This window comes from Mus caroli, chromosome 7, assembly GCF_900094665.2.
Source record: "Mus caroli chromosome 7, CAROLI_EIJ_v1.1, whole genome shotgun sequence".
NCBI classification, from domain to species: domain Eukaryota; kingdom Metazoa; phylum Chordata; class Mammalia; order Rodentia; family Muridae; genus Mus; species Mus caroli.
Window position 1 is genome coordinate 14,990,738 of NC_034576.1, and position 25,313 is coordinate 15,016,050.

The 25,313-nt window shown below is 51.4% G+C and overlaps 1 protein-coding gene across 1 annotated transcript in view; it reads right to left on the reverse strand.

The window, feature by feature from the left end:
- The window catches only part of Bicra (BRD4 interacting chromatin remodeling complex associated protein), a 28,584-nt gene extending 3,594 nt beyond the window's left edge, over positions 1–24,990 (reverse strand). Inside the window, exons 1-13 of the mRNA XM_021168454.2 lie at positions 24,889–24,990; positions 22,675–22,720; positions 22,525–22,567; positions 19,249–19,314; positions 13,590–15,551; positions 13,024–13,200; positions 5,235–5,870; positions 4,899–5,079; positions 4,559–4,668; positions 2,945–3,006; positions 1,577–1,725; positions 1,286–1,380; positions 997–1,099 (exon numbers count right to left, since the gene is read on the reverse strand). Coding sequence (XP_021024113.1) covers positions 997–1,099; positions 1,286–1,380; positions 1,577–1,725; positions 2,945–3,006; positions 4,559–4,668; positions 4,899–5,079; positions 5,235–5,870; positions 13,024–13,200; positions 13,590–15,551; positions 19,249–19,314; positions 22,525–22,567; positions 22,675–22,715 — 3,625 coding nt within the window. The 5' untranslated portion in view covers positions 22,716–22,720; positions 24,889–24,990. The remainder of the gene's footprint in view (positions 1–996; positions 1,100–1,285; positions 1,381–1,576; positions 1,726–2,944; positions 3,007–4,558; positions 4,669–4,898; positions 5,080–5,234; positions 5,871–13,023; positions 13,201–13,589; positions 15,552–19,248; positions 19,315–22,524; positions 22,568–22,674; positions 22,721–24,888) is intronic.
- Positions 24,991–25,313: the final 323 nt, after the last annotated feature.

Sequence of the window (25,313 nt, forward strand, 5' to 3'; positions counted from 1 at the left end):
ATCCCCCAGTGAGGGGCTGGGGGCGTGGCTCAGTGGTAGAGCCCCTGCCTAGAATCCCCCAGTGAGGGGCTGGGGGCGTGGCTCAGTGGTAGAGCTCCTGCCTAGAATCCCCCAGTGAGGGGCTGGGGGCGTGGCTCCACAGTACAGCCATAGCCTAGCGCCTCAAAAACAAGTATTCCCAGGTTACGTCCTTGTGTTCTGATGTGCTAGGCGTGTGCTCCCTGTAAGGCATGTGTATAACCCCTGGTAGGTTGTTTGACTTATTCCCTTGTTGCCTATCAGACTTGCTACAGAAATTCTTGTGCATGAACACAGGGTCCTGTGTAGAGTCACTAGGTACACTCAGAAGACACATCATCTTCCTAAAGACAGAAAGCTCTAGAATATACCCCGAAGGACTCAGAAAGATAACACACTAGTGTCCTGATTCCTGTGAGTACCCGAGAAGGCCAGGGCTGGGGAAGCGGGAAGATGAATGCTGCTGGTGTTGTCGTTGTTGTTTAAAGAGAATAATGGTACTTGGAGCTGAATGTAGAAGACTTAAGGGGTCTTTGAAAAAGCCAGGGTCTGGGGTGTGACTGCATGCTTTCCTTGAACCAAGGGTAAGGCTTGCAAGGGTTAAGGCTCATTCTTAAGAATGGTAGAAGCACAGACTGGGCACAGAGTAGGTGTGGCAGAGACCTTGTTTGTGCCTCTGCCCTGCCTCTTCTCTCTCACTCTTCCATCGGGCTGGGGCTGGCAGAAAAGCCCTTCATTCTAAGAGGCAGGGTGAAACTCACAGGGAGCAAAGGAGGAAGGAGGGGTTCTCACGCCCCCTGGTGGCGAGGAAAGGTAAAGCCACTCAACAAAGCCCTCCTGTTTTTGTAAACCAGGCTGGACTCAAACTCTCAGAGATTAATTGTGCTTCTGTCTCCCCCGTGCAGCATGCCAGGCTGCTTGCTGGAAATCTTAGCACCAGGTAGGTAGAGGATGTTTCACTCTCCCCTCCCCTCTCACCAGGCTTCTCCTTGGCAAGCTGCTTATCCAAGGCAAGGGTGGTCTTCTCCTCCTGAATGAACATTCGGTCGATCATAACCATCTCCGCAGAAGGACTGACTCTCTGTGGTGGGTTGATATAAAGGACATATGAAAAAGCAAATGGGGGAAGGGAGGATACTGGCAGGATGTGGTCAGGCTCAGAACAACGGCCTCCTTTCCATCTTCCCTCCCAGCTAAGAGACCACCCCCCAACCCCCACAAGAACAGTTCACAGCAGGGGGGAGACCCCAGAGCTTGAGAATCCTACCCTGGACTCTTCCAGAAGCAAAAGCCGATATTTATTGAGCATGGCCTGGGTGCGTTTGAGCAGCTGCGTAGAGACAGTCTCAAATTCTTCATCCACTGGAGGAAGAAAAGCCACACGGGGAGGGGGGGGGGTTGGAGTGGGGGTGGAGGTGACACAGGGCACTTGTGGCCAACTGCGGGCAAGCACGCAATGCTCCACCCACTCCACGCTCCGTGGCCTGAATATTGAGGGCTGGTGGCTGAGCTGAGGGCACTTGGGGACATAGGGGGAGAGCAGCGGGGGGAGCCTCACCTTTATGGTAGTCGTTGGGGGAAGGGAGGGCGCCTTGGTAGACATGGTAGGGCAGGAGGCGATGGAGGGCGTCCTCAAAGGAGGGGAAGGCTGTCTTGTAATCGGGATGCAGGACAGAGCCCTGATGTTTGTGCAGATGCTCCAGGAAGCTGTGGGTGGGGTTAGACCACACATACAGAGTTGAGGGAGAGGGCCAGGGAAACTGATCCTGGACCTCAGCCCCGAGCTACAAACTTAACACTGCAAAGGCAAGCAGCGCCAACCTCACACCCTGAGTTCCACTTGTCTCATGGCTTCCCTGACTATGGACCAAAGTCAACAGGTAACAAAAAGGGAAAGAGAAGCCTAGGAAAGTGAGGGGACATCATTCTGGCTTAGAGGATCCAAAGGAGAAAGGGAGGGGTTGGGAGTGAGGTGGGAACTATGCTATTCTACCTCCTGCCACCAGGAGGGGCAGGACCTCTCCTCGGCGTCTAGCCTAAGAAAGTGTAGGGATAGTGATAGGGTTAGGATGTAAGAGCCTACTCATTTTCATGGTGGTTTTCTTTTTTCTTTTTTCTAAAAAAGATTTATTTACTATTATTTTTATTTATATGAGTGCATTGTAGCTGTCTTCAGACACACCAGAAAAAGGCATGGATCCTATTATAGATGGTTGTGAGCCACCATGTGGTTGCTGGGAAATTAAACTCAGGACCTTTGGAAGAGCAGTCAGTGCTCTTAACCGCTGAGCCATCATCTCTCCAGCCCTCACTGTGGTTTTCCGTGAATCCCTACTACAGTAGGCTCAGGTTCCCCATCACATGACCACGTTCTCATCACACAAGCCTAGAAGACCAGCCCTCTGGCACCATGGGGCAGATTTCCTGATACTGCTTTTTGCTGTGGTCTCAGAACCACACAGTGAGCACTTAGCAAACACGAAGAACAAGGAAACACCGATTATTCCTCCAAAACAGCTCATAGGCCTGCCCTCACCCAACAGGCAGCCATCTCGCCGCCTATTCAATGTACTGAGGCCCTTAAAACATCCTTATTCATCTTCCCTGGCCTTCAGACTTAACTCACACGCCTGCCTGGACATGCCCGGAATCTATTCACACATTTACTTTCTACCTGGCTCATCCCCACCACACCCGACAAGCTGAAGAAACAGTGACCCTGACATCAAACTGGAGATGGAACCCCGGGGGCTTGCAGTCGGCAGCCTGCCAATGTCCCCTATTGGCCTCAATCTATCTTTCCCTTGGCAGAAGGGAAACTATGATCAAGAGGGAATCCATACACAACAATGGAGAGTGGAACCAATACTTTGTGGAGCGGTGGGAATGAGGCACATCTTGGGGCAGGCAGTTCGCTGTCACTCACCAGGCTTCTTTGCTGGGTTGCAGTAGGGGCTGTTTCTTCAAGCTACACATCTTGCTGTCATACTGTGGAAGGAGGAAAGGTCAGTGACAGGTGTTGCTAGGAAGAAGCCTTCTTTGCCTCCTCAACCTACGTCCTCCCTCTAGCCAAGGACATAGATGGTAAATGAAGGTGGCCCCAGCTACAGCATCCCTGTCCATCAAGAGAAACCTGGTGGGAATGCCAGGTGTGGTATCATATGACTGCATCCTGGCCTCTTGGGGATTATCTTGATTAATTGAAGGCCCAGCTTTTTGTGGGCAGCACCACTCCTAGACAAAGTGGTCCTAAGCTTTGAGGCAGTGAAGGAGCAAGCCAGGGAGCAGCACTCCTCAATGGTTTCTGCTTCAGTTCCTGCCCTGGCTTCCCTCACTGACAGACTGCAAGTGTAAGCTAAATAAACCCTTTCCTCCCCTAAGCTTTTATAGGTTACAATCTTTTGTTGTTGTTGAGACAGGGTTTCTCTGTGTAGCCTTGGCTGTCCTGGAACTCCACTCTGTAGACCAGGCTGGCTTCAAACTCAGAGATCCGCCTGCCTCTGCCTCCCCTGTGCTGGGACTAAAGGCATGCGCCACCACCATCTGGCTGGCTACAGTCTTATTATCATAGCAAACAGGACAGCCTGTAAACCCAGCACTTGGGAGGCACACGTAGGAAGTTCAAGGTCAGCCTCAGATTCAGAAACATCTTCACCACCCCACCCCACCTCAAAAACCAAGGACGGAAGAGGCAGATGGACATCAATGATTTCAAGGCCAGTCTGGTTTGCTTGCCTCAAACAGAGAGGGAGGAAAGAAAGAAAATTTTACAAATGAGGGAAGCAAGGAAGGGAGGGATGGAGGATACAAGAAAACAAATCTGCTTGGGACATGTGGCCTAGGCTGTGGGAGAAGGCTATTAACAAGTAAGTCCAAGCCCTTGGGCCGTCCACTGGTGTCTATTCTCTGCCAGCCTACAGTAGTTCTTATCTGTTGGCCCTTGAATTTCACCATGATGATTAATAGCCTTCTTGTCTCCTCTCTCCCTCTAGTGAGTCTAGTGTTGATATCCTTAGTTTGTGATAACTGGTTGTCCAAACTTTTTTACTATGCAAAGGGTCAAATCCAGGGGTTTATGCAAGCCAGTGCTCCACCCCTAAGCCATGCTCTCAGCCCCTCACTGGGGGATTCTAGGAAGAGGCTCTATTACTGACCACGCCCCCAGCCCCTCACTGGGAAATTCTAGGCAGGGGCTCTACCACTGAGCCACACCCCCAGCCCCTCACTGGGGGGTTCTAGGCAGGGGCTCTACACTGAGCCACGCCCCCAGCCCCTCCCTGGGGGAGTCTAGCAGGGGCTCTACCACTGAGCCACGCCCCCAGCCCCTCACTGGGGGATTCTGGGCTGAGGCTCTACCACTAATCCACGGTTGTATCCCACATTTAAACTGCTGTATTGGTGGTTCACCTCTGACCCTACAGAGATCCACACACCCTTGCTCCTAGCAAGCTCTTCTCACCATCTATGCTGCCCCTGCCATCTTCATCTCTCCTGCCAGCTCACTCTTCAATCCCTAGTTGCTCTGAGGTTCCTTACTCACCTGAATTGCGGGGGGCTTCCCTGGCCCAGACACAGTAGCTTTGGCCACACTCAGGGTTGGAAGGTTGCTGGCAAAAGCTTTGTTTTCGGCAGGAAGTAGAGGAGGGAGGCCTGGGGTGGGTGAGGAAAGGAGAGGGCCCAGGGGTCACCAGCACGGAAGGCCTTTCCATTGTGAGCCCCCTTCCCATCCCGCAGCTATCCCACCAGTGCCTCGTTCCTGAGACCTGGACAGCCCACCCTCCTTCCTCTACCTGTTGGTACCAGCAGAGTAGGGGGACACCCTGGGCTCTGGTACAGTCCTACCCGACGACCCCTTTGCCTAGGCAGGCTCCTCACCCTACCTGTGGTGGCCATAGGTGTGGAGGCTGGGACATGGCTAGAGGCGGCAGGAGTCCCAGGTGGTGCCTGTCCACTGACTAGCACAGAGGCAGTAGGACCGGTGAGGGTCCCCAGGGTGGTGGATGTCTGTGGGGTGGTGGGAGTACCCCCAGCCTTATTCTGGAGAATAATCCCAGATGGCACCTGAGGAAGGGTAGGTAGTTGACCGGTGGGACATGGGATCACAGTGGGGTGGGAGATGCACTGGGCAGGGGTGTGGACACACAGTAGACAAGGCGGGGCAGGGCAAGGGGCCGGTTTTGGGAGGTGGGGAGTTAGGTGTCCCTGCTGATGGTTACCTGGTGGAATCGTTCCAGAAGTGCTTTTGGCTGGGGCAGCGCTGGGAAGGGGGCGGTTACCATCTGGAAGGTCCGAGGTGGTGGAGGAGGGGGTGCCGTGGGCTCAGGGACCATGTGAAGGGCTGGTGGCGGAGTAGGGGACTTATGGGGTCCCTGGCTCGGTGGGAACTGGAGTTGGAAGTCAGGGGGTGTGGGGACCGGCAACCTGGTAGAAGGCTCAGAGGAGGAGGCCACGGCCGAAGGGGTGGAGGCAGGAGGGAGGTGGGAGGCTGGGGGCAGTGGGCCCTCTGGAGGCTGGGATGGGGGTCGCAGAGGAGGCTGGGGTGGGCCCGGGGCTGTGGGGGCTGGGGTGCTAGCTGGTGGTGGGGCGCCCAATTGATTCTGGATGACAAAGATGCCAGGTAGAGTTGGGGGACCCTGGGGTGGAGGGCAAGGGTGCAGGGTGGGCTCAGAGGGTGGGCAGGTCAGGCTCTGGGGCTGGGATGGAGGGCGTGAGTGGGGTCTTGAGGGTGGGCGGGAAGGAGGCCTGGCAGGGTGTGGGGAGGGCATGTGGGGACTGTCTCCCAGGGGGGCCTGGTGAGGTAGTGATGGGGAGGAGGCGGGGCCAGGGGCTTTCAGTGGAGCAGCTGCAGGGATCTGTGCAGAAGAGGGAGGTAGAGGCAGAGTCAGGCTCATATTATCCTTGACTTCCATTTTCCCAAGACACTGTGACCCCAGCCACCCTTCACCCAGACTTCAATCATCCCACCCAAAGGCCCCATTCTCTGCCTATCCCAGCCCTGCCTGAGGCAGGATCCCACTACAACCTCTCATCTTTCCCAGCTCTTCACTTCACCCAGCCACCCCTGCACCCTTACCCACACCGCTGTCCCCAAACGCCCCCCTCTCCCATCTACCCTCTGATCTTCCCTGTAAGGTCCCATGTGCACCCCCACCCAGCAGACGAAGGCAAGCCCTGCAGGGTGTGCGGGTTGGCAGCAGCAGAGGAAGCAGTGACAGGGACGTTGGGGGTGGCGGGGGCACCACAAGCTGCTGAGCAGGATGCAAGAAGAGCGTAGCACAGGGAGGTGCCTGCATGACATTACACAGACGCCACTCAGGACACGTGGCTGCTGGCCAGTGTGGGAGGATTCATGACCCAGGAGCAAGACAAAAGGCAAGAGGAATGGCCAGCCATGGGAAATGGGTGTGTGGGGGTGGATGTTCTGGGCACTGCACTTGGGAACTGGGCTCTTTTGCCTGTCTCAGTGTGCCCATGGCCCCAACTGCGTGTGTGTGTGTGTGTGTGTGTGTGTGTGTCAGTTCCAGATGGTGCCTGAGCCATCAGCCATACCACCCAGCCTGCATCCTGGGCCAGCACACTGTCCTTTTTCCTATGTAGGCCTGAGCCACAGTCTGACTCCTTGAAACTGTCATCTTCAAGTCATGACCTCAACAGGCACCATGTAACCAGTGAATGCCAGTTGGGCACCCAAGACTGGGCCAGCATCTGGAGAGTGACCCACAGCATGGACCAGGCCACCAGCACTGGCTAATGGGATGTCTCCCAGCGTGGCCTGCTCTCACCTACTTCACAGGTAAGTGGGCAGAACTGACAGCTGCAGAGGGAGAGGGAGTCTGCCACCACAGAGAGACACAGCTCAGACTGGAGGTCCTCATAGGGTTCCAGCCCATCTCACAGCCTACCCACCGACGGGAAGCTCTGTGTGAGAGCCGGGATCGTGGGCTGGCAAGGTGGTTCAGTGGATATACTGGCTGCCAAGTCTAATGACTTGAGTTCGATCCCCAGAGCCTACATGGTTGAAAGAGTGAACCAAGTCCCACAAGTTGTCCTCTAACCTCCATATACAGTCTGTGGCATGCACATGTCCAGACACATGCACATGGGCACACACAAAGACCCAAGACCAGAGAGCCTGAGGGCTCCCGCTCTATACCAGTGGCTCTCAATCTTCCTGATGCTGTGACTCGAACAGTTCCTCCTGTTATAGTGATGGTCCCCAGCCATAAAGTTATCTTGTTGCTACTTCATAACTGTAATTTTGCTACTGTTATGAATGTAAATATCTGATCTGCAGGATATCTGAGATGCGACCCCTGAAAGGGTCAGTCAACCCCAAGGGGGTCAGGACCCACAGGTTGAGAATCACTGCTCTACAGTGAGGGGCAATTTGCAGCTTAGCTTGACTGCCTGGACTTCCCAAGGAGTCACCTCTCAATCTGGGACACTTTAAGCAACCGTCCCAAGCTCAGCACTGATTAACTTCTGGTAACTGGTAACTAAGAGGCAAAACACACCTGTAACAAACTAGAACAAGCAACCAGTCTCCCATCCCTGCAGTGCTGCTGGCTCCAAGCAGAGAGCACACGAACAGCTCCAGGCTTGCCAACAGAACAAAGGGACTGTGCCCTGACAATCCTGCACAAGGCAGCCTGTTCTGGGGAACATTAAAGCCTCACTTGCTTGGGAATGTGCTCTAGTTGGCAGCTTGTCTGTCTACTATGCACAAAGACTTGGGTTACATCACAGCACTACAACAGCCCAGCATAATGGTCCAAGGGCACAGAGGATCCCAGCACTTGGGAGCTTGGGACTGGAGGGTTAAGAGTTCAAGGTCACTCTCAGCTAAACAAAAGAATCTTTTATCTTGGTTGTTGCTTCTCCAGGACTATGCAACACAGAACATTTGGGAGGGGAGTGGGATGTGGCAGGAAGGTGAAGTATCTGAAAGCCCATAGTAGGGCGGGGCAGGGCAGGGCAGGGTAGAGATGTCCTGATGTCCTTTAAGGATTTTTTGTTTTGCCTGCCTGTATGTCTAGCCCACAGAGGCCAGAAGAAGGCACTGGATCCCTTGGAACTGAAGTGATGGCTGCTGTGAGTCCTCTTTAGGAACACCTTTTGATTGGTTTACTCAATTTTCCCACAAATAATACGTTTCACCTTTTTTTTTTTTTCTTTCTCTGTATAGCTTCGGTTGTCCTGGAACTTACTCTACAGACCAGAATGGCCTTGAACTCAGAAGTCCACCTGCCTCTGCCTCCTGAGTGCTGGAGTTAAAGGTGTGCACCATCACTGCCTGGCTTAATTTCCCCCCAAAGAATAAAGGGACATCTGGAGAGATGTCTCGGCAGCTATAAGTGCTTGCTACTCCTCCAGAGGACTCAAGCTTGGTTCAGCACCCAAACCCGGCAGCTCACGACGACTTGTAAGTGTAGCTCCCATCTCTCTCTAATATCCTTAGGCAAACCCACTCGAGAGCACAAACCCACACTGACGTCAGTAAAAGCAGCAGAATTATTTATAAAAGGAGAAAAGGGCCTAAGAAGGGAATTCGGTGGGAGAGGGTGTGCTTAGAACGTACATGCCCTGGGTTCTGTGCCCAGCACTAGGGAGAAATGGAGAAGAAAACAGGGTTAGAGCTGATGAAGAGGAAATGCAAGGCAGACCTGGGCTATGGAGTGAGTTTACAGTTAGCCTAGGCAAATTTGAGATACTGCCTCAAAATAAATAAAAAGGCTGCAGAGATGGCTCAGCAATTAAGAGCACTGGGTGCTCTTCCAGAGGTCCCAGCTTCAGGTCTCAGCATCCACATGGAGGCTCACAACCCTTTACTCCAGTTCCAGGGGAACGGACTGCATCTTCTGACTGCACTGGGCTCCAGGTACCAGGCTATGCACGTGGTGCATAGAGATAAGCATGTGGGCAAATACCGATACATATAACATAAAGAAATCTTAAAAGAATGAAACGAAGAAAGAAAGGAAGGAAGGCAGACAGACAACCCCACTCTTGCTCACAGGAATATCCACTGTGGCCTTATTTACAAATAGAAAAACCACAGTATAACCCAGTGTAAGAGAGCAAATTTGTGTTCCGGTGCCCAAGAAAAGTCCAGCTCTTTCCATTACCCTAAATGCCTTTCCAGTGAATGACCACACGGGGGCATGAAAGAGCTACATAAAACAAGACTTTGGCCGAGCAAGTGCTTAAACTGGTTTCTGAATGTTGGGTAGATAGATGGTTTAGCTATCTCTAAGTTCAAATCTTGGGATCTACACGGCAGGAAAAGAGACTCTAACTTTTGTAGGTGTTCAGGCTCTCTAATTATGAACACACAAAATTAATTTAAGGATAAATTTAAAACATATCAACTGGAATGCAAAAGCGAATCAGGTAGCATTCCTGTGTACACACTAAATTTGCTAGCTTTGCTAACAGTACAATGTGGATTTTTTTGTTTGCTTGTTTTTGAGACAAGTCTCACTGCATAACTAGCCCCTCTAGTTCTAGTAATCCTCTTGCGTCAGCCTCTGAAGGGCTTCAATTCTAGATGTACAGCACTACAGCTGGCTGATACAATAGTTAAAGTAAGAGAAAACTTCCCCCTGGGCTGTAATGCTGCACTAAAATCTTAGGATTAGATTTTAAAATATTACGGGGCAGGAGGTAACATGTGTAACCTCATCTCAAAGGATCCAAGCAGGGAAAAAAAAACAGAGGCAGGTGGATCCACAAATCCAGGGCCCTGGTCTACAAGTTCCCGAACAGCCAGTGCTACACACTCCTGTATGGAGTGGGGAGAAGAAAGATAGGTAGTGGCTGGCATGGTGGCTCAGTACTTAAGAGCACTGGCTGTTCTTCCAGGGGACTAAGGTTTCACTCTTAGTACCCACACAATAGCTCACACTTGTCTCTAGTCCCAGGGGATCTGACACTCTCTTCTGGCCTCTGTGGTCACCAGGGATACAAGTGGTGGACGTACAAACATACATGCAGGCAAACACCCATACACATAAAAAATAAAAAATAAGTCTTATAGAAAAATTTCACCACTAGTTTCTAAACTACCTACCTATATTTAATCCCCACCCCAGGATTAGTTTCTGTGACCAGGAACTCCCCAGAAATGATCATATGTCACTTCTGAGACTATGCCATAAGCAGGCCTCAATTCCCACCCAGAGCTGGTTCTTGCTGCTCATGTGTTGTGTGGAAGCCAACCACGGCTTGCTGTGACCCGTCCCTTCAGCCGCCCACACAGGCTGAGCTGGGAGACAGGTTCACCAGCCTCAACAAGCCATTACATGATGGCAGCCCTGCCCGACACCTTTCTTATTTCTTGATTTGAGACAAGAATCTCATATAGCCCTTGCTGTCCTGGAACTCACTATATAAATCAGGCTGGTCTTGAACTCAGAACTCTGCTTGCCTCTGCCTTCTAGGTGCTGGGATTCAAGGCTTGAGCCATGACTGCAAAGTCTCATGTCCTGCAGGCTAAACTGGAACTCACTCTGAAGTCCAGGATGACCTTGAACCCCAAGTCTTCCTTCCTGCCTTTGACTCCCAAGGGGACAGGCAGGCTTGCAGGCATGCACCACTTAATCAGGTATGCCTGGCTCCTGCCTTTGACTCCCACGGGGACAGGCAGGCTTGCAGGCATGCTCCACTCAATCAGGTATGCCTGGCTCCTTCCTTTGACTCCCACGGGGACAGGCAGGCTTGCAGGCATGCACCACTCAATCAGGTATGCCTGGCTCCTTTTAGTTAAGAGTTGTCTGTGTTGGTCAGGCCTGGTGTAAGAACACGGCATACAAAAAACTAGCAAGAAAGCTGAGCGGTGGTGGTGAACTCCCAGTTCTCAGAAGGCAGAAGCAGGTGGGTCTGTTTGAGGCCAGCCTGGTCTAAGTTCCAGAGTAAAGTTCTAGGACATTGAGGGCTACACAGATGGCTCTGTCTCACGGGAGGAAAAGAAAAAGAAAAAAGAAGAAAGAACCCCACAGATAGGCGAGTTTGTGCACATGTCCTAACTCTGTAAAGCAGCTGCTATTTATCATCCTCACCTAAGTGGTAAGGAAACTGATGCAAAGAGAAAAATAAGCAGGGTGCACAGGGGCCAGAGGAAGTGCTGGTAGATGACAGAGCGCTCCTCCCAACACTCCATAATTCCTTTGGACCATGCCAGCTAGGGACATTTCTGGGCTGTGGCCACCATTTGTAAAGTACAGAAGGACAGAGCTCGGTGTTTAAGAGCATTGCTGCTTGTCTGGAGAATCCAGGTTCTGTTCCTAGCACCCATCATCAGGTGGGTCACAACTGTCTGTAACGCCAGCTCCAGGGATCCAGTCCTCAGACCCGAGTGCACATACCCACATGGAGTTATGCACACCTACAGCAGACACAAGCAAACTCCTAATATGTGTAGAGTACACATTAGCTCACCGGTTCAACCTAAGCCCTCTTCCCCACCCTCAATCTAGACAGAAGAAACATGTTCAAGTTTATATGACAGGCAATCTATAGGTACAATCATGGCTGCCCAAGGGCCAAGCCCACACTGACGTTGCCATCCATACCCTTGCCAATATATGCTCTGAAGGCTCACTTCAGTGTCTACAAATCAACAAGAGATGGGCTAGGAACCCACACTGGAAAGTGGCAAAGGATAGAAACAGTTTCATAGAACAAGTAGTTCTTAAATATATAAAAATTTGCCTCACTTTACTGACAAAAAGAAGAAATACAACTTAAAAATCAATGCAAGGCACAATTTTTACAATAAGTCACACCGGTTACTTCGATACACTAGCGAGGCTGAGAGAGAACAGGAGCAAGCTACGCTGCTGACAAAGCAACACCAAGCAGTCCACAGACGGCAGCTTGGAGACAGCATTACAATGTAAAGCCATACATCTTTTAAAGTCCCAGAAAATTCAGTTTAAGGAACTTCTTCTAAGTTATATGTGGTAGAATAGACTTGTAAGCCCAGCAACTTGGAACAGTGAGGCAGAAGGACCACAAATTAAAGGCTTACCTGGTCAATTTAGCAAGTTAACTCTGTCTCAATTGGAAATGTTCAAAAGTTTGTGTGATAGATCTCAGCAGTAGCTTGCCTAGAGCCCACCAGGAACTGAAGGCGTGGCTCAGTGGTAGAGCCCCTGCCTAGAATCCCCCACTGAGGGGCTGGGGGCATGGCTCTGACAGAATGCCTACTTAGCATACACAAAACTCTCAGTTCAAACCTCAGATCACAAAATAATTTATGCTGCAAAATGCCACACAAAGCTGTTATTCACAGCCTTGTTCATAACAAGGAAAAACGAAGAGTGACTTTAGAAGCCCACCAACTTGCTAAAAAATAGTGTACCTACACAATGGTCTACTACCCAGTCATGTGAAAGAATAAAAAGCAGCCACCGAGGTCAAGTTTAAACAATAGACACAAGGTGTGAGCCTAGTTTTGACTAGGCACTCCACTGCATTTTATAAAACAGAGCATTCATGTGTGCTCATGCTCACGCCCACGTTGATAAGGAAATTCAAGAGCCTTGTTCAGGAGGAGCTGAGGATTTCAGAACGGTTCTCCTGGCTGTTGCAGAGACTGGGTCTCATGTAGCCCACACTGGGTTCAAACTCCCTATATAGCCCAGGATGACTCTGATAGTATGATCTTATTCCCACCACCGCCACTACCACCACCCTGAGCGCTGGTTACAGACCAGTGACATCAAGTCTGACTATAGCAATGTTCTGAAATGTAAAGGAATTGTTTTACCCAATACAGTTAGGAGGTCACTCCTCATCCCTTTGTAATTTAATGTGCTTGTCTAGAGCTAGACTCTCCCAGGACTGGCCCTGGTCTTAAATGTGCGCTATGGCTAGGAGACATTCAGGGAACGTGAGCGTGAAGAACAAAGGACAGAGTGTTTTCCAAGGCAGCAGGACAGAGGCAGGCAGGGCAGAGCGAGCGGGGAGCTGCATAAGGAGGCCAGGCTGCCAGGATGCATCTACCTGGGGAGCTGGAGCTGGGGAAGCCCGGCTGTCGGGGGTCTGAGCGCCGAGGCCAGCTCCTTTGGTGACGGGCGTGGCCAGGGCTGGGTCTTGGGCAGGAGGCGGGGCGCTGACTATGACGGAGGCAGGCACCGAGAGGTGGGGACCCTCTGTAGAGAGGGGCTGCTGGCTCCTCTCCTGCAAGGGGCCACCCACACAGGGTCAGAAGGCCCCCAGAGACCACGGGCTCCCATCTGAGTCTGCCACCCCGACTCAACCCCATGGGGAACAGTAGACAAGAGGTGCAGGGCAGGCAGATCCGGGAACCTCTGTCTGCTCACCCTCCGTGTTCCACCTGTCTGCCTATCCATCATCCCACCCACCATTCACCATCCCGTCTCTATCTTTCATACACCCGCACAGAGATGCTTTCTCATCTTTGAGATCACCGAGTATGCCCCTTCCAGTCTATCAATTGGCCTACCAGTCTGCCCTACCTTGTGGGTATCCCCGAGAGGCCCCACTAGCTGCCTCAGCTCAGCTATTTGCTGCTCGACCTCGTTCCCTCCCTCAATGCTCCCCCATACCTGGGGCAGGAACATCTGTAAGGAATCCTGAGTGAGGATGGCCGTTGTGGCCGCAGGGGGCGCCTGCCCCAGGACTATCTTCTCTGGGCTGGAAGCCAGGCTTGGGCTGGCCTGAGGAGGGGTGGCCTGAGGCTGGGTGGCCGCCTGTGGAGTAGGGGCCTGTGGAGGCTGCTGTGCCTGTGGCTGTTGGAGACCCATAGGCAGTGGTGTGGTGACAGCAGGGGGCACCTGGGTTGCAGGCTGAACGGCCAGAACTGGTGTGGCCTCCCCAGTGGTGGCAGCTGGAGTGGAGGGTTGCACTAGCCCATCAGGTGTGTTAAGCATGGCCACAGCACTGGGAGGCAGGGTGACGCCCTGAAGGACGGTGGTGGCTGTGGGGCCAGTGGGAGCCGGCTGGCTCTGAGTGGGCAGGCTGCCAGTGGCCAGTGACACAGGCATCTGGAAGAGGGCAGGCTGGCCCACCTGGATGGGAGCTGCAGAGAGGATGTGCGCAGCGCTGTGTGCCCCAGAGTGGGGTGCCAGCACTGGGCCCAGACTCAGTGGGCCTGCCAGGTTCTGGTTGGTGAGGATAGGGTTGGCAATGAGCTGTCCACCTGCGTGTGGTGCTGCAGCTGTGAGGATCTGGCCTCCCACGTTGGCAGGCAGGGCAGACAGTGACTGAGGGAGTTGTACGGCTGGGGTGCCTGGCAGCAAGAACTGGTTCTGGCCAGGCAGCATGTGCTGGGCAGGGATCACGATGCTGCTGCCTTGATTGAGGAGGTGGACGCTCATGGGTTTGCTGAGGGCCCCTGGTGGCTGTGGCGGGGCTGTCCCCGTGGTGGTGACTGGTGGCTGCTTGAACACATTCGCCTGCAAAGCTGGTGCCGGGAAGCCAGACAGCACCACATTCTGGCCAGCTTTGCCTGTGGCCATAAAAGTCAGGTTCTGGGGGGCCTTCGGCTGCTGGGGCAAGGTGCCTGGTTCACCCTGGATGGTAAGGGTGGCTCCGGTAGGGGGAAAGGGCTTGGGTGTCAGCTGGTAGAGTTTGGAGGGCAGGACCCCTGTAGGCTTGGGTTGGATGGGCGTAGGGGTTCTGTGTAAAATCACACTGGGTGCTTGTACCAGTGGTGATGTGCCAAGGCCCGGGGCCACCGCCAGCGGCTGTCCCGAGGGTGCCCCACTGGCTGCTGCAGTGGCAGCCCCTGTCCCAGCAAACACCGAGTTCCCGTTGAGTGTGGTGGTCACTGCGGCTGGAAGATTTTTCTGGATGACCAGGCCGGCTCCCTGGGGGGACACGCCGGCAGATGCCAGTGTCACTGGCTCTGAAGGACCAGCTGCGGAGGCCAGGTAGCCACTGACAGGTACCTGCTTTGCCAAGAGTTGGGAGGTGGGTGGGTTGAGAGCCATGACGGGCTGGCCCACCACTTGAATAGGTGTCAGACCCAAGGTGGCTGCTGCAGCATTCCCAGGACTGCCATTGGGAAGGCCCTGGAGGCCTGAAATGGGCTGAAGGGTCACATTGCCCAGGCCCACAGGCTGCAGGAAGGGCTGGACGCTCAAGGTCTTGTTGACCACATCCTGGGGTGGCACCAGGGCCTGGTGGGTCAGTACAGTGGGCGGGGCTTGCAGCCCCAGCAGATCTGCGCTGCCTGGGAAGAGAGCCTGGGGTCCTGCAGTCACTGCCGTGGCTCCTGCGGCTCCAGTAGCACCTGCCCCATTGTCAGCGGGCTGTAGGGTGGGCAGCTGGAAGGGGCCCAGGTCCAGTTCAGCCTCAGCCTCCAGGGTCTGTTCTGTGATGTTGGCCTCCTGAAGACTCTGCTGAAGGATGTCACAGGGCTGGTCTGGGCCCCCGCCGCCCCCTCCACCTCCTCCTGCTGCAGGGGAGCCCAAGATATCATCTTCTAGGAAGTCCAGGTCCACGCTGGGGGCAGGCTGGCTGGGCTCAGGGTTTAGGTGGTTGGCGGCAGCTTCCTGCACATGGAGCTGGAGGCAGTCAAGAGAAGAAGGCAAGAGCTGAGGTCAACAAAGGGACACTCTGTCTCAAGACCACCACAATCCAAGAATTTTCTATCTAAAAGAGACTGGGCACAGACCAAACCCTGGCTCAGTTGTAGGCCTCACTGTGCAACCTGTGGCTTGCTTAACCCGACCTCAGTTTCCCCATCTGCACCTATAAGTAGAAGGTGATAAAAATCCTGGGGATGAACGTAAGCAAGAGTGCTCAGTGGGTAAAAGCACCGGCCTTACAATCCTCATGACCCAAGTTCTATTCCAGTTCCCAGTGTGGAAAGAGGTAACTGACATCTTAAAACTGTCCTTATACCTTGACATGCATGCATGGCATGTGTGTATCCCAACTCATACAAGGATCACACACACACACACACACACACACACACACACACACACACACACACACCATATTAATAAGCAAAAAAAGTTTTGTTTCATTTTTTAAGAGAAGAGCCTCATTATGTAACTTGGCTGACTTATAACTTATTATATAGACCAGGGTAGCCTTGAACTCATGGAGATCTGCCCACATTTTTTAAAGTCAGCTGGACCACGGCTCAGCAGACAGAGGTGACTGCATGCAGACTTGACAGTCTGAGACCCCTGGATCCCAGAAGCTGGTAGGAAAAACCTAACTCAGAGAGTTGTTCTCTGACCTCCACACATATGCTGTGGTACTCATGTGTACAAGCATGCTCACATACACACATACATAGCCACACACAAAGTAAGCAAAATAAGCAAACACACAAATAAAACTGCAGTCACAGAGACCCACAATACCCCTTACAAACCAAGAGTACTTAATGACTTTCTTCTTTTTGGAAGGGGAAGGTTGAGACAAGGTCTCTTTACTTAATCCTGACTATCCTTGAACTTGCTATACACTTCCGACTGAGCTTGAACTCATAGATCTCTCCCTCTGACTGATGGGATTGAAGGTATGTACTGTTAGAACAGGCTCTGAGTCTCTTGAGATAAGGTCTCACGGAGCCTAGGCTGGTCTCAAGCCGACTACATAGCTCACCATAACCTTTGTTTGTCCAGGCTAGATTAGAACTCACTGTGTAGCCTAGGCTGACCTTAAACTTGCTCTATAGCTAAACTTTTTTTTTCTGGGGGGGGGGGGTGTTTACTTGTTTTTCAAGAAAGGGTTTCTTTATGTAGCCTTGGCTGTCCCTGGAATTTGCTCTGTAGACCAGGCTGGCCTTGAACACATCTGCCTCTGCCTCTTGAATGCTGGAATTAACGGTATACACCACCACTACCAAGCTGACTTTTAAAAAAAGAATTTAGTTTATGCGTATATGTGTGCCTATGTGTATTTATATACAACATATATGTGCCTGGTATCTATGAAGGTCAGAAGAAAGTCAGACTCCCTAGAACTGGAATTACAGACAGTTGTGAGCTACCACGTGGGTGCTGGGAACTAAACCCTATTCCTCTTTAAGAGCAGTCAGTGTTCTTAACCACCGAGACATCTCTCCACACCCCACAGATGACCTTGAACTCCTGATCCTCCTGCTTCCACCTACCAAGCGCTAGGATCATAGGCAAGCACCACCATTTTGTTTTTGTTTTTGTTTTTTAAATAAGAGCAAACTTTCTCAGGGGTTCTGGGTAATACACTGAACAATAACCCAACCCTCCAGTCCCATATGGTTGCCACAGGGATCATGTGACACAAAACTGTCTGACTCTAAAGTTTGATATGAGGCAGGAGGTTGGGGGGGAGGGGGGAAGAAAGACAGCATGGGCTGGTGAGATGGCTCAGCGGATAAGAGCACTAACTGCTCTTCCGAAGGTCCTGAGTTCAAATCCCAGCAACCACATGGTGGCTCACAACCACCCATAATGAGATCTGATGCCCTTTTCTGGTGCGTCTGAAGGCAGCTACAGTGTGCTTATTTATAATAATAAATCTCTGGGCCTGAGCAAGCGGGGTTGACCAGAGAGTGGGGTTGATTGGAGTGAGTGGGGCCAGCTGGAGCAAGAGAGGTTCTACAAAAATTCAATTTCCCAACAACCACATGAAGGCTCACAACCATCTGTACAGCTACCGTGAACTCATATACATAAAATGAATAAATAAATCTTTAAGCCGGGCGGTGGTGGCACATGCCTTTAATCCCAGCACTCGGGAGGCAGAGGCAGGCTGATTTCTGAGTTCAAGGCTAGCCTGGTCTACAGAGTGAGTTCCAGGACAGCCAGGGTTATACAGAGAAACCCTGTCTCGAAAAACCAAAAATAAATAAATAAATCTTTAAAAAACAAAAGATAGACACAGCACAGCAACTGCTGTTAGGGAGCCCCTGGTCACAATGCTTCCTCAATGTGACCACAATCAGTGGCAAACACCACTCAACAGGCTTATGGTGCAGAGTCATAGGCAATACACAGGCTTGAGGCATGTCAACTCCGACTGAGACTAATGAAAGATCCAGCGTTGGAGCTGGGCACGTGGCCTAGGTGCCTGTCTAGAGAGCATGAACTTGGGTTCTTTCCCCAACATAGGCTGGTGGTGCGTGACCATAATCTAACACATGACGGTAGAGGCAGGAGGATTAGAAGTTAAAGATTATCCCTCAACTACCTAGTCTATTGCTGGATGTTCAGGATCTCACAAGACCTTGTCTCAGAAAACCAAAATACATAATCTTCAATAAAGGTCTTGAAATAACAAGACAGAGTAGAGTGGCCACTGCTGTAACTAGGTCTATAAAATCTAAATTGTTTTTCTAAACCTAATCAGTATGATAAAAGGTTATTTGGAATATGCTGTTATGGTTGATTCATAAAGTAACAAGTTAAAAGATGGCAGTTACAATGACAGGGACCAGGGAAAGAAATGAGGACAGGAGCAGCAGAGTAGCAAGGGAGAAAAGGGAAAGAGGGAGCTAGGAGATAAACAGCACAGAAAGGACTTGCCTCCTAAGTCTGACAATCCCCAGAACCCACCCAAAACCTGCCAGGTGGAGCTGGAGAGATGGGTCAGAGATTAAGAGCACTGGCTGCTCTTCCTGAGGTCCTGAGTTCAATCCCCAGCAACCACATGGTGGCTCACAACTGTCTGTTTTGGGATCTGATGCCCTCTTCTAGCCTGCAGGTATACACGCAGACAGAACACTGTATACACAATAAATAAACCTCTAAAAAACAAACAAGTATGCACAGACATACATGCAGCAAAACCATTAACATATAATAAGCATAAAATAATGCTCAAAAATTGGAGGATGTAATAAACCCTGTGGTAGGAAGGCAGAGACAGGAAGGACTTGAGGGACTAGCTGGCCGCCCAGCCGTAGCAAGTTCCAGAGCAGTAGGAGACCCTTATAAAACAAGCTGGATGGTTCTTAGCAAGTGATAATACCCCAGACTGGCCTCTGGCCTCCACATGTACAAACATGCACGCATGCACGCGTGCACACATGCACCTCCCACACAAACAGAGAAGCAACTGAGGGTCTCATATAGTCAAGCACAGAGAACATGCTCTCTGCAGCCACCATGGAGGAGCCCTTCCCCCAGGGTCACACGGTATCTACCAAAAGCACTAGAGGCAGCCAGCCTCTGCCTCGCTCTCTGCCCAGGCTTGCCCTCCAGCCTCTGCCTCTTCTTCTGCTCCAGCAGTATAGGCAATGTCCAATGGCCAGCGACTTACCCCAGGACCTTCATAGAAGGCACTTTGGGCCTCCACAGGGGCATCCAGGAGGTCATCGCTGTCCAGCTGCAATGAGAACCACCCCCAACCCAAGGTCAAACATAAACAGAGCAGGACCAGACTCTAGAGCAGAGATCAATTTGGGGTTGAGACAAAAGGAGAGGGTTATAGGAGGAAACATAAGAGCATCTGTCAGAGAATGGGGCTGGACACAGGCTTCCACCCAGGGCACTTCCTGTCAATGTCAAGTCCTCTGCCTGGCTTCTAAGACGTGCCTGCCTTGACCTTGGGACTTTGGCCTCTTGGTATGCACCCAAGCTGTGCTCCTGCATAGCAATCATAGCCCTCCTGGTAGCACATCCTTGAGGGGGGTTGTGGCAATGACACACCTGCTCATGACACCTGTCCCACGCTTCCTACTCTTTCCCTTCTCCCCAACATAATGTGCAGTTGTGTGTTTGCTTTATAGAGGGGCAGGCCCTGCTGCGTCCTGAGGATCTTGGTACCTGAACTGAGCCTAACATAGATAACAGTGATCCACTTGCCTCGTCCAGAGGGCAGGAGGGATTTAAGGCATGCCTGGCCTCCCTCTACCATATTCACTGCACTCGGCGATACCGAGTACTCTCTCGAGAGCTCAGCACACTGATGCCTCTCCTTTAAGAGGCACAGCTTACTTCTCCCATTAGAGTGTACACTGGAGTTAGTGGCTCCTTCCTCAAGGCAGACACTTGTAGTCCAGGCTAGCCTCAAACATGCTAGCCATTAAAGCTGGAGGTAACCTGCTGATCTCCTGCCTCTACCTCCTGAGTGTCGGGGTTACAGGTGTGCCCCACCAGGCCTCATTTTATGTGGTGCTGGGGACTGAACTTAAGAGCTCTTACTTAGCAGCTCCCAAGTGTGACTCATGAAACTAGGTCATAAAAGGTATAGTGGCTTCCTCCTGGCTCTCTGTCATGGGTTGCGTGTGACAAGGGAACTCAGCTCCCATATCCTGAAGACATTTAAACAGTGAGAGTGAACACAGGCCTCCTTGGACTCCAGACAAGCCCATGGGACAATGGTTCTCAGCCTTCCTGATGCTTCGACCCTTTAATATAGTTCCTCAAGTTGTGATGACACCCAACCATAAAATTATTTTGTTGCTACTTCATAACTGTAATTTTTCTACTGTTATGAACCACAGTGTATTTTCTGATGGTCTTGACTAATTCCTATTTAAGGGGTCACTCAACCCCCAAAGGGGTCACAACCTACAAGTTGAGAACCACTGCCTTAGATGCTTGCAGCTCCTGTTATATAGACTGCTGTGACCACAGAGGAAGTCCCTGGGCCAGGACCACCCAGCTGATTCCTGATCCAGATTTCCAACAAGGTAAAAGCTTAACAAACAGGCATTAAGTCACCATGTGGAGGTAACCTCTCAGACCACAGTAGAACACAAATAGTTCCACACTGGTTCCCCACAGACAGCCACATTTTCCCAGATTTCCTGGGACATAAATAAAATCTGAGTCCCTGAGAACTGCTGTCAGGGTCAGAATAAATAAATCAGTCATGTGTGGTGGTGGGTGACTTTAATCGAAGCACTGGGGAGGCAGAGAGGGTAGATCTCTGTGAGTTCAAGGCCAACTTGACCTACCTAGTAAGTTCTAGGACAGCCAGGACTACAAAGAGAGACCCTGCCTCACACTAAACAAACAAACAAACAAACAAAAAAATAAAATATCCTAACCAAGTCTAAAGCACTCAATGCTGTCTCATAATAGTTCTGAATTTAGCATCTCAACTCAAGTCTCAATTTTATCCGCCACTAGATAAGCGCTGTGGTCATCTTAATGCCACTACCTCAGAGTAACCCCTTCTGACCATACCAGCTAAAGAAGATCTTTGCTTTATTTTCTTTAAGAGTGTGTGTGTGTGTGTGCGTGTGTGTGTGTGTATAGGTGTTTTGCCTGCATGTATATATGTCTGTGCACTGCATGCATGACTGGTGTCATCAGAGGCCAGAAGAGGGTTGAATCCCCTGGACCTGGGTCCCCTATAAAGGTCAGCCAGCACTGTTTTGTTTTCTAAGACCGGGTTTCTTTGTGTAGCCCTGGCTGTCCTGAAACGCGCTCTGTAGATCAAACTGGCCTTGAACTCACAGATCACCTGGCTCTGACCCCTGAGTGTTGGGACTAAAGACATATGCCACCACCACCCAGCCTACAGCCAACATTCTTTACTGATGAGCCATCCCTCCAGCTTTGGGCTTTATTTCCCTCCCCTCCCCTCTCCCTCTCTTCCCCTCTCTCTGTGTTGTGTTTGTGTGCGCACAAGTTATACACATGTGTACGCAGGTGCACATATGGAGGCCAGAGGAAGTCTTGTCTTGGGGGTGAGGGAGACACAATTAGATTGAAGCAGACTAGGGCCCAGCTGCCCCTTCACAGGGTGGCGCCTGGAGGTAGTGGGGGGCGGTCAGAGCGACTGTTTCTGGAGTGCACAGAGCTAGATGGAGGGGTACAAGAACCACCTCCCAGGTACCCCCCCCCTGAAATCCTGACCAGGAATGGGGCAGCATTCTTACCCTCCTTCATTTGCAACATCCCCCACACCGTCATCTCTCTGCCTTATTACCCTCAGACACAGACCCTCTCAACTGAATTTGGAGCTAAGCGAGGGATCACCAAGCCCCAGTGATCCTCCTGCCTCTCCCCTCTCCCCAAAGAAATGAGGTTACAGGTGCACATGGCCATGCCTGGCTTCTTACATGGATGCTCAGGATTTGAACTCAGGTCTCCATGCTTACATATGTTATCCATACAGCCATCCCTCTAGCTCCTCTCATTTCTTTCTAGCCATTTTCTGCATGATACTTTTAAAGAAAACCTTAACTAGTAAATAGTAAATGACATTTATTTATTTGTTTGTTAGTTTGTTTCTCTGTTGCCCTGGCTGTCCTGGAGCTTGCTCTGTGGATAATTCACAGAGATTCACCTGCCTTTGTCTCTTGGGTGCTGGGATTAATGGTATACACCTGGCCTTTTATTTATAATTTTTAAATATAGTATGATGTTTTAAGAAAATATGTATATCCAAGACAGCATTATTTTCAAATTAAAAAATATGCTGAGATCTTTTTGCCCAACCCACCTCTTTTTAAAGGCTAACTTATTTGGTAAGTCAGGAAGAAGACACAGCAAGAGGGCAGAGACTTAGGGAACCTGGACCTTCCTTTGGCTCCTTCAGGCCCATGCCCCAGGAATGCCCCTCCACACCTCTGTCACTTACCTTCTCGGATCCATGCAAGAAATCATTGAGGGCCTGGGGATCACTGCAAGAGAGAGGGAAAAGAGACCTTAAGGAGCCAGGCTGAGGAGTGGTGGGAGGGGAGGGGTATGGGAGACGGGCGTGGGTGGGTGGGGGGAGCCCGTTACTCACCAAATCACGTCTAGTAAGCATCTCCCATCCTCATCATCCATTTCCACTAGATGGGGTGGGGTGGGAAGAGGGTGAGGGAGACACAATTAGATTGAAGCAGTCTAAGGCCCAGCTGCCCCTTCACAGGGTGGCGCCTGGAGGTATTGGGGGGCGGTCAGAGCACCTGTTTCTGGAGCGCAAAGAGCTAGATGGAGGGGTACAAGAACCACCTCCCAGGTACCCTCCCACACAGAAATCCTGACCAGGGATGGGGCAGCATTCTCACCCTCCTTCATCATGCCCAACACCCCCCACATCTGATAGTGATGATGAGATGGCATCAATGGAGATTAAAAGGTCTCTGATGGGGCACAGGCCTTATGCTGAATGCTGCATATAGCTCTAACTGCATAAAGTATGGCACCCCGACTTTAAGGGTGAGGAGTTGGAGGTACCTAAATTGGAGGTGCCATCTTCCAGAGAGTAGGCTGTGAACCCTAGGGAACACATCTGTTCCAATCTCCAGGGTGCCGTTCTACTTTGACTTACACAGCCTAATTCAGAGTCAAAACCCAAACTCCCTGGGTGTAAGATGACCTGCACCTTTGATTCCAGTACTTGGGAAGATGTCTGTGAGTTCAAGAGCAGCCAGACCTGCATGGTGAGACCCTGTCTTAAAAATAACATAACCTGAACTGTTTTCTCAGGGTCTGTGGCTCACACCAGACTCCCACCAGGCAGGCTTCTGCTTGAGTTCACCAGCCATGTCCCTAAGCCTATGCACTCCACAGCCCACGGTCCTGTTGACGGAACACAGTCTGTGGTCCGTAAGGTGCGGTAGGGGCCTGTTCTGAGTATCAGTGGGATAGAGCAAGGGAGGGAGGATGGGATAAGAGCAAGAGAAAGGGCCACCACATTCCTGGGTGAATCCCTGAGACCTATGCGGTGTGGGTCTCAAGCAAAGAAAGGTGACAGGCATGATGTGTGGCAGTGGGGACTGAGGCGGCAGGAGCAGGGAGGGTCACAAGGCTGGGCCAGAGAGGTGGCAGTGTGGGGTCGGCCTCCACCGCTGAATGATGAGGATGCGGACGGCTAACGTTTGTCTGGAGCTATCTGGCGCTCACCACTGGCTAGCATAGTCAGAGCCCACGACAAAGGTTAGCGTGGTCAGCCCTCCGGAAGGAGGAAGAGGCTGCTTCACCCCTGCACCCCAAGAGGAATGGATGCTGTCTGCATTTCCCCATCTGCCTCCCAACATACAGAATTGCTTCTTGCCAATCAGCCACCCACTCCTTCAGAGCATCTAACCACATCCCCTCAGCCCTAAAACATTCATCCAAAGGGCTCTCCACATGCCACACTGTCCGCCTTTTTGAGACAGGGTCTCTCATTGGCCTGGAGCTCACCAATTAGGCTACGTTAACCAGTTAGCTAACCCCAAGTATCCTGTGGTCTCCACCTCCCCAGCGCTTGGATTCCATGCCCTGCTCTTTATATGGGTCCTGGGCTATCTCTCCTCAGTGCCCACCTGACTTTCTAAGCCTCTGTCCCCTGCTCTCTATCCTTCCAGAATCTGTCCTCCTATCCTAATCTCCTGTTACAGATCCATTTGATCATCTAAGTGCCTCTCTGTTTCCACTGTCTTTTTAAACTCCTATGCACTTTACAAAGGCCCAGGCAAACAGATCCGTACATCTTTCCCTTCTTCCAGTGCATCAATCCACTGGCCTCGTGTTGGTCTTTCCATTGCAATATCATGAACTGGATACAATGAGGACCACAGTTCCTGAGTTGTGGAAACTTATAGCTCAGGACAGAGAGAACTAACTCCTTTACCAACTGAACTATCTTCCTGGCCTTTCCTTTCTTTCTCATTATTGTGGATGCTGCAGGCCTTGTAGGTGCTCTGTAACTGTGCCACACTCCTAGCATCTCATAGCAAGATTCTAGGCAGGGCCTCTCCCAGAGCCACGCCCCCAGCCCCTCACTGGAGGATTCTAGGCAGGGCTCTACCACTGAGCTACACTCACATTGTCTCATTATATAGAATATGAAAGAAAAGGTGAAGCTTGAGGGACATTCTTCCTACAGCTGTACATGGGGATGTAGGCTGGAGAGGAGGGACTGAAGGAGGCCGCTAAACCAGGTTCTGCAAGTCAGATACCAGTGGGCCCCACAAGTACCCAGAGGAACAACTGCACCTCCAAGAGTGAACCGAGGGTCTTCCCTGGTTACCTGTGCTATGAACGAATCATGAAGGGAAGGGTGCGGTGGCCACTCCAGGTCTACACGGGGCCCCAGGCTGGGGACTTTGATAATGTCCTTTGTGGGGCCAGCTGTGGAAAGAAAGGAGAGAAGCTGTGAGTGAGGAAGGTTATCAGCTGGCAAAAGACATGCGTGGAGGGACAGGGACGGGAGAGATGGAGGAAGGGAAGAGCCTGGAAGAGAGTGAGGACAGGAAAGAGTGGGAGGCCTGGAAGAACAAGGGAACACGTTTTTTATAATCTTGACCCTGGGGAGGTGGAGGCAGGAGGACGGAGAGTTGTAGGTAAGCCTGGGCTACATGAGATCATGTTTTAAAACAACTTAAAAAGAAGTAAACAACCACTGCTACTAAACTGGATTACAACTAAGAACTACTGTTAACTAGTTTACTTACC